Genomic DNA, 15,478 nt, shown 5'->3' with positions numbered 1-15,478 from the left:
TTAAAGAGAGGTGTACATGGGAATGTGAGTGACAACAATGGGAAACAATAGAAGAGGAAAGATGTGAAAGTGGAGAGGAACGTTGACAGTAAACTTTGTAAAAAAAAAAGTGACCTGATGAACTTTGACCTAGAACAGGGATGTCAAACTCATTTTTTGTCACGTCATAATTTCCTCCATTATGACTGTCAACCCAAATAAATATATATAGGCTACACAACAAACTGATGACTAACTAGTAAAAACAGTTCAAATTTTAATAATCTAAAAAAATCATTTAAAAAAATATATATATAAATATATATAGGCTACACAACAAACTGATGACTAGTAAAGACAGTTCAAATTTTAATAATAATATAAAAAAATAATTTAAAAAAACAAATAAATATAAATATATATAGGCTACACAACAAACTGATGACTAACTAGTAAAAACAGTTCAAATTTTAATAATAAATAATATTAAAAAAATAATTAAAAAAATAATATATATGTTTTGAAAAAAAACTAGCAACATCTCTATTTTTTTAAAGTGAAGACAATTTACAATTGTAGTATTGACACGAAGCCAAGGCTAAATTTATCTTCACGGGCCAAATATAATTCCACTGCTGGTCAAATCTGGCCCGCAAGCCATAGTTTGACACCCCTGACCTAGAAGAAAAAGATCGACTGGATCAGCAAGCCCACATTTAACTGAATCAAGTGACCGGAGCAGTAGATAACTAACGTCTTTTCCTCTTCTTCAAAAGAGGACATTTGCCTTTGTCATTATGAAAGGAATGTCTTGGCTAAAATATTGATTGTGGCTCCGGAGAAGCAATTTAAAGCCAGTTCTTCAAATCACAATAATAAAGAAAAAAAAGCACAGACGGAACAAGCATTATTTTTTCTCATTCAGTAGCTTCTATGAATTTTTTCGGACTTGCAGTCCATATCGCTGAGCCACCAGATGAAAAACTGAAGACCAAAGGAAGATAACGACTGAAGGGTCCAAGCTCCAAAAAGAACGTGACAAGTGGAAATCTAAAATTGACAAAGCTGAATACCAGTAAAATGAATCTCTTATTATGGCTACTCTTTTGGTCAAGTGTGTTATTGTCTGTCTTCTGTCTCTGTTTAGGCATATTACTCAGTTCTCTATTTTTAGGGTCTCATTTTCTTACAAACCTCTGCGGCCGGTGGCGACGACAGCCTGATGAAATCCCGACCCGTACGCACTCCCTTTGAAGAAACCAATGAGGGATGAGCCGCCCCAATAAGAAGGCCTTGAGATGCAAAGTCTGTATTCGGAAACATCTGTGTGTGAGTGAGTGATTAGTGGTGTTAGCGTGCTAACGCTATATACGAAGATACCTCAAATGTCAGACTGTAAATAAAATTCTATTTTGTTTCTAGGCTGCTTCTTCATGATAGTTTCTACAGAAATGATTATTAAATATATAATATAAATTATATAGGAAATATAATTATTCATTTTTATCTCCCATGATTTTTTTTTTCATTGTTTTAATAAACCAAGTATAGCAAAAAATACAGCTTGAATTTTGGTGAATTGAGTCTGATTGAATTGCAAATTATAAATAAATCAATAGACAAATTTGACATTTAAAATTTGGTGATTTCAATGTAAAATGTACGGGCGATGGATTTATAACATGCAAATATATATAAAAAATAATAATAAACCTGTATGAGTGTTTTGAAGATAATTGTAAAATAACTGATTTGGAATTAATATTCTTCAAAAAGTTAGCTTTCCATTGATTAGATGTAGTATATTAAAAAAAAAAAAAAAGTTTCAAAGTATTTGTCCATCCACACAAACGCATGCAGGTGAAATTCCAAGTGCTTCTATTTTGGAAGAGTTACTTCCCACTGCATGGCACTGCAGACATCTCACTGTTTGTTTATAAAAGTTTTGTGGTGATGCTGACGGCAAACTCAACACCAATAACTTTATAGAAGCTACGGAACGTTCTGTTTCAATGAGGGTGGAAAAAAGGGGAGAACAGTGTGAAAACATACTTCTGATAGTCGCTTGCCAAGGAGAGAGAGCGAGGGGGGAAAAAAAATGGCCCTAAGCAAAGAGAACATCATTTAGCATCAATGAGGAATAAATATTTAGCCCAACAATGGGAGGGGAAACCAAGACGATGTGTTCTGCTGCTAGCGTGCTGCGCGCACCTTTAGGCCAGAGAATTTTCCATTTATTGAAGGTGTCAGATGACTTTGGAGAGAGTGGCGTAGAGGTGCAGGCCCTCAGAAAATCACTCACACCTCGTTGATAGGAGTGATGACAGCAACTGAACTGAACTAACCGCAACAATGCTGCAGGTCCAAGTGACATCTGTTCAGTGTTGACCTGGAAGGCTTGCGATCTCTCCAAAACTGAATTGAGAGATGCTCAACGTGCCGATTGATAGAAACAAGGATCATCTCAACTGCTATCATATTTGATTTTGTTCTCCCCTGGAATGCGTTTTCCCTCGAGACATTTTTCAGCTAATTTACCTCGACTGGTGACAAAAGTTTTCTAATAACTACAAACGAGCAAAAGAGCTTTTCAATTTGGGTTTTAGCTTAGCTTCTCATGTTTGGGTGAGGGTAAAAGCTTAATCTCTTATCTAGGGGGTGTCCTTGGACTTGTAACATAGCAGATACTTGACAAGATGTCAAAACAACTCTGTGAATTTAATCTGAAACTCTGTTCAAGTTTACATGCTCTTCCTGTGCTTTTTTTTTTCTCCGTAGGCTCTTCATTCCACATTAGCATGCATAGCTAGTTACCGTATTTTCCGCACTATAAGGCGCACCTTCAATGAATGGCCCATTTTAAAACTTTTGCCATATATAAGGCGCACCGGATTATAAGGCGCACCTTCAATGAATGGCCCATTTTAAAACTTTGTCCATATATAAGATAGATACACATTTGGCCCGCGGGCCGGACTTTGGACACGCCTGCTCTCGCGGCTCAATATTGGTCCATATATAAGGCGCACCTGATTATAAGGCACACTGCCGGCTTTTGAGAAAATTTGAGGTTTTTAGGTGCACCTTATAATGCGGAAAATACGGTAATTGTCTTCTATATTTTTATTGTTGATATTTGTTAGTTAGCAGTGTTGAGGTCTCAGTGGAAATTACAGAAACAAAAACTTTTTGAGCTCATGTTAGTCATGTGGTACCTGTTAAGGAATGAGGATTTGAAAAAAAAAAAAAAAACAGAAGATGCCCATGGATCTGCCTGGATAAAAACAACTCCTGTGGTTTGCCTGTTAGTATCATTATGAAAGAAAAGAGTCAGAGTGAAAGGAAAGTACCCAAGTGGGATCACAGTGCCCTAAAAATGACTGCAATGGTTGACGTCAAGTAAAAAAGAAAGATCCAAAGTGGGTGAAAAGAAGGTAACCATTACTCCAAAGTTATCTTCTCATTGACATAAGACAGTGGCTAACTTTAGCAACAGGGGAAATGGGAGGGGAAAAGATTGTGGCATGAGGGTCAAGCAAGCAAAAACAGAGGACTTTGCTTTGAGCAGTTAAAAGGAGGAAAGGAAAAAAAAAACATTTGTGAGGAATGGCGAAAGATGTGCCTTGAGCTACTTTTACATGATTATGAAGCTTGTGCGTTTGAGATGAAATGATCAAAGCAGAGTCAAGGAGCACGGAGAATTTGCCCTGGGGGCGAACAGGAAGAAAGGAAACTTGAAGAGTGATTTTTTTTTTTTAAATCCTTGAAGAGGTTTCTAATTTTTAAGCAATGATGAACAGTATATGTTTTGAAACGCTCTAAAAATGTAGAGGTAGATGGGTTTCAAAGTGTGTGGAGATAAAAGTAGATCCTGCTGGAGTATTGTAAAAAAAAAAAATTGGACGTCAAACTTTGCGGAACAGGTATCGTCTATCCGTTTTGAAGTGTTCCAAATTCTGGCGCTGACTAGCTGAAAAAACATTTCACGAGGGGGAAATGAATATAAACCCAGATCTCATTCTTTGTGTACCTGCTGCTTTTGAGATTTACCCTCTACGTTCAAAAAAAAAAAAAAAAAGCCTTTTCCAGATGTGTTCTCGTGCAATTGAAAGAGATATATTGGACGCGGTGACAAAACTTCCCACTGTCGCAATTCAAACTCTGCAAAACAGCAAGCAGAAATAGACGAAGGTCAGAGGTACCCCCTACCGATAACGAGACACGACAAGACAAAAAACATTGTCATGAGGGTCATTCTTCTCCAGGCTTCCCTTGTTTTTGACCACTTCCTGTCACTGGAACTACTTATCCCAAAGTAACCACCAAAGAAGATCTTATGACACAATGTGTATCATGTTAGGCCATTTGTTTGTGACCACACTTGTAAATCAAAACACGCTTATCGCAAACCATCTGTCCTCAATGAAATGAATGGCACCACAAAAATAAATCTTTGGAATGCCTTTTAGGAAGGAAAATAAGCAGTCTATAAAATAAAACATACACCTTAAGGGTGTAAAAATTCGACAGACCCAGGAAGTTAAGACAAATTGACAAGTAGACTGGGGTTGTTTTATAAATAGATAAAAAAATAAATGCCTAGATAAATAAATGGCTAAGTAAATAAATGACTCAATAAATGACTAAATAAATAAATAAATAAATAAATAAATAAATAAATAAATAAATAAATAAATAAATAAAGAAAGAAAGAAAGAAAGAAAGAAAGAAAGAAAGAAAGAAAGATGTATATTGTATTATCATAATCAAATTGAATGTAAAAAAATTGACAGTTTCTGGATTCTTGATTCATTTATCGGGACTTGTTTTATTGAGTACGACTTGGCCACTGGTGGGCAGTATAATCCAGCCGTTCAGATAAACGAAGAAGAGTTTCAAAACTACTTGAAGTCAGTAAGCTGCGGTAATAGTCTTTCATCATTGTCTGTCTATACGTGTTGCTGCACCGACTGTGTTAAAAATGTGTTTATGACACAAGACCTATTTGTTAGCCTGCATTGTTTGTTAGCAAACTTATATATGAGGCATAAAACTTATGTATGAGGCAAAACTAAGACAAATCACTTTTATGTTGAAAGACACTGCAGCTGTCTAAAATGCGGCAAAACCACGCATCTCATTATCTTAAAGCGCATCGCCGCGAGGTCTGCATGAACAAGACATGGCAGTGTCCCACTTTGACAAGTTCTGCCAGAATGGCAACGGAGAACGAATGGCTGTGATGCAGCAAATTTCTGACCGCTAATCATTTGACTCATCTCTGCGATCGCTGTCATCATAACATTAAGCATACTTTTCTGGATGTGAATGCATGAAAAACAATTTTTGATGTTGCTGTTCATGATTTACTATGAAACATTTGGAAAGTAGTCTTCAAGAAACATGATCTCATAGCGAACAAAGCTCCACAGGAAAAGCCGAGTTGACGACAACAGGATTACGACACAATTGTAGAAAAGCTCTTTTCATCAGAGACGAGTCGAATCAATGAGCGAGGCTTTCAATAAGAGTCAACAGGTTCAGGCATGGGCCGAAACACTCAGTGTGAGCACTGTTCTCACAAGAAACGATGGATTCTTTGTGATGGAGACGGTTTGTGCGTGAATGAAAAGTCAGTGAAACCTCCCGAGCATAAAACTCCGCTTTGAACTTTGTCGATTACAGCATTTATTCAGAGCAAAGTACAGTAAGCCTTGTGTGGAGTTTAGACTCGGCCGTTGTTAATGTCTTTGCCCAGTGAGTCATGTGTTGCTTTGAGAACAGTTTCAAAGCTTTCGTGTAAACAAAACCAAATAACAAAAAAAGCCAATAACAGATCACTTCCAATATAATCTGATGGTTGGGTAAGTGGTTGAAGCAACAAGATGGTTTGGATTCACGCACATGAACACGTGAACGAACAAAGTGAGTGGCCTGTAACGATTTTCCGACAACTAAGCCATCCATTCATTTTCAAAATGGCTTATCCTGTTCAGAGTCATAGCAGGGTTGGTGGACTAATGAGATGAATGCTAATAAAAATTGCTAGCAATATCTGTATTTTTAAAAAGTGGAGACAGTTTGTTAATTTTACTAATGAGACAAAATCAAAATTTGTCTTCGCGGACCACATAAAATGATCCGACGGGCCCTATCTGGCCCCCGGGCCTTGAGTTTGACACCTATAATTTCGTTTTTAAATCAACGCCTGTGTGAAAGTGACAATAAAAAGAAAGTGGGAGAGGAAAAAAAAAGATAATTTTTGCCCTTACTGAAGAGCTAAGCTAAAAAAAAAAAAAAAGACTAAGTATAATCCAAAAATTTGGCAGCTTTGTGTTATTTAGTTTCCAGTCTATTTTTAGTGTGTGGCACAAAATGAACCCTCTGTGGGCATCGGAGTATCTATAGATCAGTGGGGTGGCTTCCACTCAGACTAAACTGTAAACAAGTCTCATTCAAAGAACCGCACATCCAAACCATCTGACTCATCCTTTTCAAAGGAGAGCAAACTAACCAGCAGCTGCATGATGAAATCCCCTCGCTGAAAAAAATAAAAAAGAAGTTCAAGCCCTAAAAAGTGATGGATGCAGGTGGCTGGAGAGGAGCTTACGTCGGAGCACATATTTTTACAGACAACAACAACAACACCCTCCCTCGTTCCCCTCCCGATTTCAAAAGCGGGTGAGGGAGGAACCGCTCAGCCTTTGTTTTGTTCAAGAGGGACAACACAGTGATGCCATTAAGGCTTTAATCAAAACCATTACTGCATTAAGCCTTGAGTGACATCCCTCCCTTTCCCCAAACTGGTTCCGAGTTCCCACCGAGCGGGCGAAAAAAATTGTGTGGGAAATGTCTCGACATCATCGCCGTGGCGGCCAGGCTTCTACAACATGGCTTTAAATTAGGGGAAAAGAAAACACAAGTTAAAAAAAGGCAGTTCCCTAACTATACTCCTGCCTGCTAATTTGCCACCACTTGAAAAAGGAGGAAAATAGCAACAGTTTTAAATCACACTACTTTTAAGTTTGTATGGAAGAATACTTAAACACAAGGGAGATCCAGGTCGCTTGAACATACATCTTAACCATTGTGGGTGGAATCTATCTATAAGTTCTGGCTGCTCTCATATTAGAGGGAAGCAAAAATGCACATGGCCTATATTCTGGTTCGGATGGGTCCGAGATGGGACAAGTGACGTCTGCCCTTGAAAGCCACTGAAAAAGGAATCAAGATGTCTACCTTATCCAGCAGAGGAAGACAGCGGGGAACCTTCTTCTCCAGTTTGACGATGGTGATGAAGTCACCCTCTTGCCGTTCATCTTCGCTGGTGTTGCACAGTGACAAAGGGTGATACTGCATGAAAAAAGAGACAGAGTTTACAAAATGAAGGTAACATCATTGAAAAAGTTAGACACTTCAGCACCATTGACGGATATAGACGTCAAAGATATTGGCACTGAATGAGCTAATAATGAAAAAAAAAGAGCTCAATCCAGCTCTCAAATCACCCTGCCGGACCACTAGTCCATCACGGCCAGGTCCTACCCCGATATTCATTCATGTGGCTGCAGGCTGAGGTCAACAGGGCTCCCCCCCCTCGTCTTACCCAAGCGGAAATCTCTAAATTACCCCCCAGGGGTGACATCAACAGCTGGTCGAGAGGGATTTGACGTAATGTTATGCAAAGGGCTGGTGCTTGTCTGTCAGAAGCAAAGCGGAGGAATAAGATACAAAAACATGACAGATGCACCAATAGCTTCATTCAAAAGCAGACAGAAAGAAAACGGGACCATCCAAGTGACAGAGGGAATGAACCCTTTACATTCTTGCCCAGTGCCCCCCCCCTATAAATACAAAAACAATGGCCGCCTCAGGAAGTAATGCAGCATACTATTCTGCCAGCTGCCGAATTAAAGGCTTACACTTTAACTCGGCCCCCCCTAACAAACAAAAGACAATTTTACAAGATGGTTTAACGATGGCATGACCTCCGACGTTAAAAAGGTCGTTAAAAAACATTACAGTGTTTTTTAAAATTGTCCCTCAACTTCACACTGAAAATCATTTTGATCAGGCATTTTGAAGGCCACCTATAGATGGCTGCAATCACTCTCCATAGCATTCGGATCAACTGAATCGTCTTCATTTGTTTTTTGTGTGGCCTTGAGAAAAAAAAAAAAGGGGCCTGGGAAACCAAATCACCAAGTCTCCATTTCACAGAGACAAGAAACCACAGGGCACGCAAACAGTTCCCCACAGACTGTTAACAATGCTCACTCCTCCATTGCGCCTCCTCCTCATCTGTCTAGATCTGTTGCAAACTGACGGGGACATGTCCCTTGGCTCTTTTGTAGCCACGATTAAAGGCATTCCTTTCCAGTTCAATCAAAGGCTGTTACAAAAATATTCAGAGCACCCCCCACAAAAAAAAAAAAAAAAAAAAACTTAACAGCTTCAATAACAAATACATGCACAGAAAAAGAGAAAAATAAATAGTAGCTGTGGTGAGAAGTCAATAATATTTTCCCCTTGCTTAGGCCTGCGGATGTTCTTTTTTCAGCTGCCAATAATCAGCAAAAGAACTTTCTAGTTCATCTGTTGCCAGCCAGTGTTGGCGGGAGGAAGCTCATCAGGCTCCACCACTCAATTACTGGCAGTTTATCTTTTTTTGAAAAAGAACTATTGGATTGAACTGTCGACATTACGTGTGGAGTGCAAAAAAACATTATATTCAACAAAATAAATAAAACAAAAAAATAATGAAAATCATTAAATCACAATTATTTACGGGGAAAACTTTCAGCCTTATATAAACTACTTTTTTTTAAAATTAAAAACAAATAGTGTTTTTTTTGGGGGAGAGATGGAAGAGTTTAAGAGTTGATACACCGCTACCGATGAATAGAATGAATCAATCTCATAAATTAAATGACCACAGAAGACAAACTAGAGTCCACTGAACAGATATTGAGACACCTTTTGAAATAAATAAAGTGTTTGAGCAAGGAGTCAGCTTTGCTAATGGATTAAAGCCCTCAGGCCTGCCAGGTTTGTGCATATCAGCAAATACCTGTACAGTAATTAAATCCACTCACTCTGGGTTTTATTCCCAGAAGATGTACAGAATCTAGATAAACATGCAGAGCACACACATTTTCCAGCCTGATTGTTGAGCAAGTGACTCAGTCAGATAAACCTACTGTAAAGATTGCAAAACGCCTTGGCATTCTTCTTTTTGTGCCAAGGACATAAAACAATTCTTAATAGCTTAATAGTTTGGCACCTTTGCTGGCTTTCGAGTGAAAAGAAACCCGATTACCGATAACACATCTAAAACTATTCCAATAATCATGATGCTTTTGAAGAGACAAAAGAACACAACCAAAGATGGACTATATCAGAATTATTTTTCAATTATGTGACGCACCTTGTGTATAAATGGCACCGCATATATATAGCCGCCCTGCCTTGCCGATTGTGTAAGATGGCGGTTCTCATTAATAAGGAGCAATTACATTGATTACACAAACTAAGCGTCTGTTCATGCACTTTACGTCTGAGCCAACTTTCCAAAGTGAGGCTCGCCTTTTTTCAATCGTACTTTGTCCACATGAATGCACAACCCGAAGATTACCTGAGCAAACGGCCAAAATGGAAGTTTGAATCAATTCTTGGGTGAACTGAGGAATTGGGAAAAAAAAAAGCATCTTCTTACAAATGCAAAGTAGAAGACATTAGTGCTTTGGATCTGTCAAAACAAAATATTCATCTTTTTTTATCGACAGTGTCAGCCTACATTCAGTAACCACAGAGAATGATGACGAAACGTAAGCCCATAATGAGACTTGACTTAAGTATGATGAGGGCTTAATTGGCTTGGATGTGTTTTAAGGGTGGGTACTTCATTAAAATGTTTACATTCTATAAATGGGATGAAAAAATGAACTTGGATTGGGAAAACGTTAAAGGGGACAAAAAAAATGACTATAAATTTGTGTCTGCCCGCCATTTTTTTTCATCTGGAGCAAGTTCTTGAAATTTTTGCCATCATTTTCAAAGCACACCACATACATGTACACAATGGCGACCACCAACAACTCGTAGCGCTCCATCAGCCTCAGGCGAACACTGCACTATACATTTCAAAGCCCCCCGAGTTAAACATAAACACAACACTTCCCTGTCATAACAGGTCAGCGGCTTGCTAACCCAACAGTTTGTTAGTATTGCAGCGATCCCTCTTCCATGGAGACACGGAGGCCACGTCCACACGTCCTCCAGGCTTCCTCTGGCCTTTCGCTGGCCTGCAGGATGACTCCACCTCGCTCACGTTTCCACAACATCACCAAAAGAGAATATTTGAACTTTTCAACCATGTCAATCATTTATGTCAAGTAATGTAAGAATTAAATAAGAATTATAATTTCGGAACTGCAAATTGATTTTTTCTACATAGCGGAGATTTCTCTCAATGTGTAAACAGAGCAAAAATACTCCATGCTAAAATATTATAACATACGCTTTGCCACATTTTCAAGTAAATTATGAAGACATCTGTCATAAACAAAAGGAATCTGCTTGACTGAATTAGACTTTCAACTTGGATGTGGTAGACCCAGAAATGTTCTTGGCAAAAGAACATTCTAAGATTCCAAACTAAAAAAAGCCTTCAGATGATAATTTTACCCTTATATTATGTCACCCAACACGCCACTGATGTCAGCCGGTGACATCGAGGGAAAGTAAACAGAAAATACACAGGAAAAATAAATGAAAGGCTTTTCCACGTTATGCGTGATCTTCTCCAGTGATCATGTGGTCACACTGTCCGCACACTTAGCAACTCCTTAGCAACTTGCCAGTAAATAGTTGAAAACAGCATCTCCAACTAGTTTGAACGGCTAAGTCGTACTGTACTTTGTATGTTATGTTCGATGGGGGGGGTTAGCGTTGCCGTGGCGTGGGCACGCAGCCAAGAGCATGGAGCTCCACGTGGAATGCCATGGAAAAACGAGACAGAGGAATGCAGACTCCACTGAGCAGTGTAAACAGGCTGGGCTGAGAGAAATGCTGCCACGCCGCTTTGAAGTCGCTTCAATCTCCTCATCGAGCGCACGTGTGTATCATAAAACAGGGAGGGGGGGGGGGATTATTCAGGGAAGGCATTTCATGTATGCAGGTTATCCATGACTTTGACCTCATACATTTGTTGAAAAGAAAAAAGTTGCACAAAAACCGTCTCGCTTGGCATCATGCGAGACATCGCAATATAATCTCAAGATAAAAACATTTTAGCTGTCTGATTTTTTTTTTTTTAACTGGGATTGACAAATTAACAGTGAGAAGGCCTCATAGTTGGAGATGTGACATCCACGATGACTGCACCCGTCTGGCCCCGCCCCCTCCCACTCTGTTAGCGGCTGTTTCAATATGTACTTTCAAAATTTTTCTTGAACATGCAGCGGTGATATCAGACTAAGAATGTCTCCGGAGTAGACGGCAGACATGTAGGCACCGGAGCCTCGACCTCAGCGTGGCAGCCAGCAGGCTGTGGAATCCACTGAAGTGGGCAGGTAAACACGTAAAACGTTGCCCTTTGGAACACCACTCTCGTCAATCCAAAGTGTGGACATGAACCTGGTTTTCTTTCCCAACAAAAGTGCCCCAGTAAAAACTTTAAGGCTGATATTTTATAGATGTCAAACCCAAGGTCCGGGGGCCCAGATACGGCCCGCCACGTCATTTTATGTTCCCCGTCAAGACAAAATGAATTAACTACAAATTATCTTCTCTTAAAAAAATAGAGCTATTGCTAGCAATCTTTTTAAAATATTTCAACAAATTTTCTGATTTCAAAACTAATTATTCATCAGTTTGTTAGAATTTACAGTCATATTGGCCCACTATGGGTGGTTTTACAAAGATGGCATTATTTATATACCGTAATTTTTGGACAATAAGCCGCACCAGACTATAAGCCGCACCAGCTAAAACCCGTGATTCCGGATTCAAAATTTCCGAAAAAAGCCGCGGCTTATAGTCCGAAATTTACGGTACATTGTTCCTCATTGAAATATTTCAAGCCACATAATTACAGAAGAGGCTACGTGTATTGACCTTAGAAGAAACCTCCAAAACACATGGCGCCTTTCTACCACAGCGGCAAACATTCCGGTGTCGTACTTCCTACTTTAAGGAATTTTCGGCAGTCGTCTCCGCGGGATGAAAGGTAAGACTTGAGTCAGTCTGTCATCAATGTTATGCTGTCAAATCACACGCAGGCTTTTAAATTGGCACCTGCTGGTGTATTCTAGTACTCAGACGTATCTCTTCACTAAAGGTCTGTGGTTTCCAGGCCAACCACCAGAGAAAGTTCTCCTGGGACACCTCAACGATGGCTGGCTGGCATTTTTCTTTGCCCTATCTGCTAACTAGAAGATTTAAACTCCAGCCTAACAGTCGCTACGCATCGGATTATTTAAAAATATCAAGCCGTTATATCCGTAGGAACGTGAACTGGAGTAATAATAAAAAAATAATAATAATCCGCAAGTGTACTTATCCCCGCTGTGATATTTTCAAGTTTGACAGTTTCTCTTCTCCTTTTATACACAATAGTGGCAAACATCACAACCTAAGTATGGCTTTCCTAAACTGGTTTAAACTCCAAATTAAAGGTCCCATACAAAAACATATAAAGCATTGTTCTATTTGTGTTGAGTGCGTCTATCATTAAATGGCAATTATAGTATGAGTCAAACAAAAGCTATTTTCAATCAAAATTAAAACCGGTCTGTGTAGAAAATTTCATGCAAAGGATAAAATATATTTTATTGAATTGCCTCGATATTTTCACAACTACTTTTTGAACCCTGCAGCTTATACTCCAGTGCGTCATTCATATTGACTTCATGAATGGTAAGAAAGGAATTTAGATTTCCGCTATGACATTCTGCAGTCAGTGCCTGTGGGTAGGGTCCAAGACCCTGAGATCAAATCCAATGAGTGAGGAAGATCAAGTCAGGTTGACAATGGGAAGCTAGCTACTTCTGCAACCTGATCTAGCATCCTTCCATCAGCAGTCTAACATTAGACCTTTTACACTTCCTCTGCCGGCTCTCCTCATCTGGCCCTGAGGGCGCTATGGAGATCGGCGGCGTCTCCGTGACGCTGTGCGACCCGGCGACACAAAAGAGGGTGACCTCATATGGCATGAAAGGAGACTCAAGAACGCTGTCTCGACTGGAGTCAACTGGAGGGTCGACAATTATTAACGGTCACCTGAGTCAAGAATGTCTGCTGGTTAGAAAAAAAAAAAAAAAAAAAGTCTTATATCGAGTTTTGGGTTAGGGTTAGGGTTAGGGTCTGCTTGATCAAATTACAGCTCTAATTAAGCAGTACAGCAGGGGTGTCACAAAAACTGACAACACGTTTTCAGATCAGATGAGTAAAAACTGGTCAAATATTTGAAAGATATTATTAAAAGTGAAGACAATTTGAAATTCTAGTCATTTGATGCACAATTTACCATCATAAAATGATGTGGCGGGCCGTATCTGGCCCTCGGGCCTCGAGTTGGACACCTGTGCAGTACTAGAAGGAAATGTCCCACTTACCAGCAGGTGAATGACAACAATGTGACAATAAAGTTTCTGATCTTTTATTTTGGTCTTTCTTTAAAACACGTGAGAGGAGGTACCAGGAATAAAGAGGAACCAGAATTTCCTGATCCATTCTTGTCTGTGAGCCTTTTGTAGAGACTAGCCAACAAATCTCCCCGGCACACACCTGCAGCAGCCAAAAGGAGAGGACAAGCGTAGGAAGTCTTAACTGTAGACTAGTCGTAAATGATCACATAAAAAGTTCAGGCAGGTTAGCGATAAAGTTGTAAAGCACCGCCTTCCTTTTTTTTTTTTTTTTTTTTTCTCGTAAGGTCCATTCAAATCGTGCCGCTGTGTGGGTGGCCTACAAATCAGAACCAGCTTTAACAGGCTTTTATATTCCAGGAATCAGCAGCGGGTGGCAAAGGCCAGCTCTGCCAAACTGAGGCAAAACCACATCAGAGGAAAAACAACAACAACCCTGACCTTTTCGAGCACTCAGCGTCCCCGATTTTTCCCGTTCGCACCTGCTTATCATTGCGGGGTAATGTGAAAATAACCATTTTGAATTTGCCGGCCATATCCACGCACAACAGAAGATCATAAAGTCATGAGTCATAAAATTCGAGCTGGGTAAGACGTGAGGAATTACACTTGTCGTAATGCGGTGTTAGGTAAGCAGTGGGTGTGTGAAGATTGTGGAGACCGCTGTCCGTAATCTTGACTGAACTATGAAATGAAAAGCGGCACATTTAAAAGAGGATGGTTAGTCATCGCGACGCGGTTGATCCGCGGGGAAACACAGAGAGAGCCGACGTGAGTCATCCCCATCGCGCAGACTGTTGTGCACGTCATGCTAACTCTCGAGATGAGCGAGACGTCCGAGCAGGTTTACTAAATGACAAAATATTTTTTTTAAAAAATGCATTTTAATTCTACAGTAAATTAATTTTTGATCAAAAAAATGCATTTTAATTCTACAGTAAATTAATTTATTTGTTATTTCTCACGTAATAGTGAAGTCTTGTAACATCTGCCCGCTTTTTCGAAACCTCCCATCCAGGAAAAGTTTTTATCACTTGCCTGAGGGGCAAACCACTAAAAAGGCCCAGCTGCTCAAAGTATATCCGCGCTTGTAGAAAGCAACAAAAAACGTAAACATTTAATGCTTACACATTATCACATTACACCAGCTTAGAGGAATAAAAACCTCAATTATAATAAATAGGCTGGAAAGAGGACTAGTTTTCAAAACAGACAAAAATGATCAATTATTTTAAAAAGAAAATGCAAATTAATCAGAAATTCATCCTGGACAGATTTGACCTTATTGAACTCAAGACTTTAAGTTCTGATGTTCTACTATGTTTGTCTCATCACAAGGAGCTCAGAAGTTAGACAGTTTAGTGAAAAGGAGACACTACTGTCGCCTCGGGAGAGATGAATGTGTCGGGGTGTGAAAGGAAAACGGCTAGGGAGGGGGGGGGGGGGGGAAGTCTCAACACGTAGCCCCTCTGGACATCCAAAGCACTTCCTCCCACCAAAAGAACATGTTACTTGCTCATCAATGTTGAATTTCCTCACATATATTTCATTTTTACCAAATGAGCAAACTGATTTGAAGTTTCAAAACATAAAGCGGCAAAAACCTGTCCGAGCAAATTACGAAACCTCAACCGGCAGGTGAAAGCCACTTGTCCGACAAGGAAGTCGTGTTGTTTTCAACTTTCCACATCGAGTATGTTTTCCACATTACATGCTCACCCGAAAAAAAAAATGGAGATAAGAATTCCAGGTGCTTACTGTTGCTGCTATGCACTACAACTTTTTTGGGGGGGGGAGTCTTCATCATCATTACTTTATCTCGCCAGAAAACACACAACAACCAGGACAACTTT

General features: G+C 39.6%; 1 protein-coding gene across 2 annotated transcripts in view; it reads right to left on the bottom strand.

Annotated features, from left to right (window-relative positions):
• rnf43 (ring finger protein 43) overlaps positions 1-15,478 on the bottom strand; it is a 45,442-nt gene that overhangs the window by 11,869 nt on the left and 18,095 nt on the right. For both annotated transcript variants that reach the window (XM_088398203.1, XM_088398205.1), the window contains exon 2: positions 7,219-7,332. In XM_088398203.1, coding sequence (XP_088254329.1) covers positions 7,219-7,332 — 114 coding nt within the window. The remainder of the gene's footprint in view (positions 1-7,218; positions 7,333-15,478) is intronic.

Source organism: Syngnathus floridae, chromosome 15 (assembly GCF_059516105.1).
Source record: "Syngnathus floridae isolate MCC-2025c chromosome 15, RoL_Sflo_1.0, whole genome shotgun sequence".
Lineage (NCBI taxonomy): Eukaryota > Metazoa > Chordata > Actinopteri > Syngnathiformes > Syngnathidae > Syngnathus > Syngnathus floridae.
Note: the sequence above shows the minus strand (reverse complement) of the source record. Positions and strands in the feature narration are given on the sequence as shown.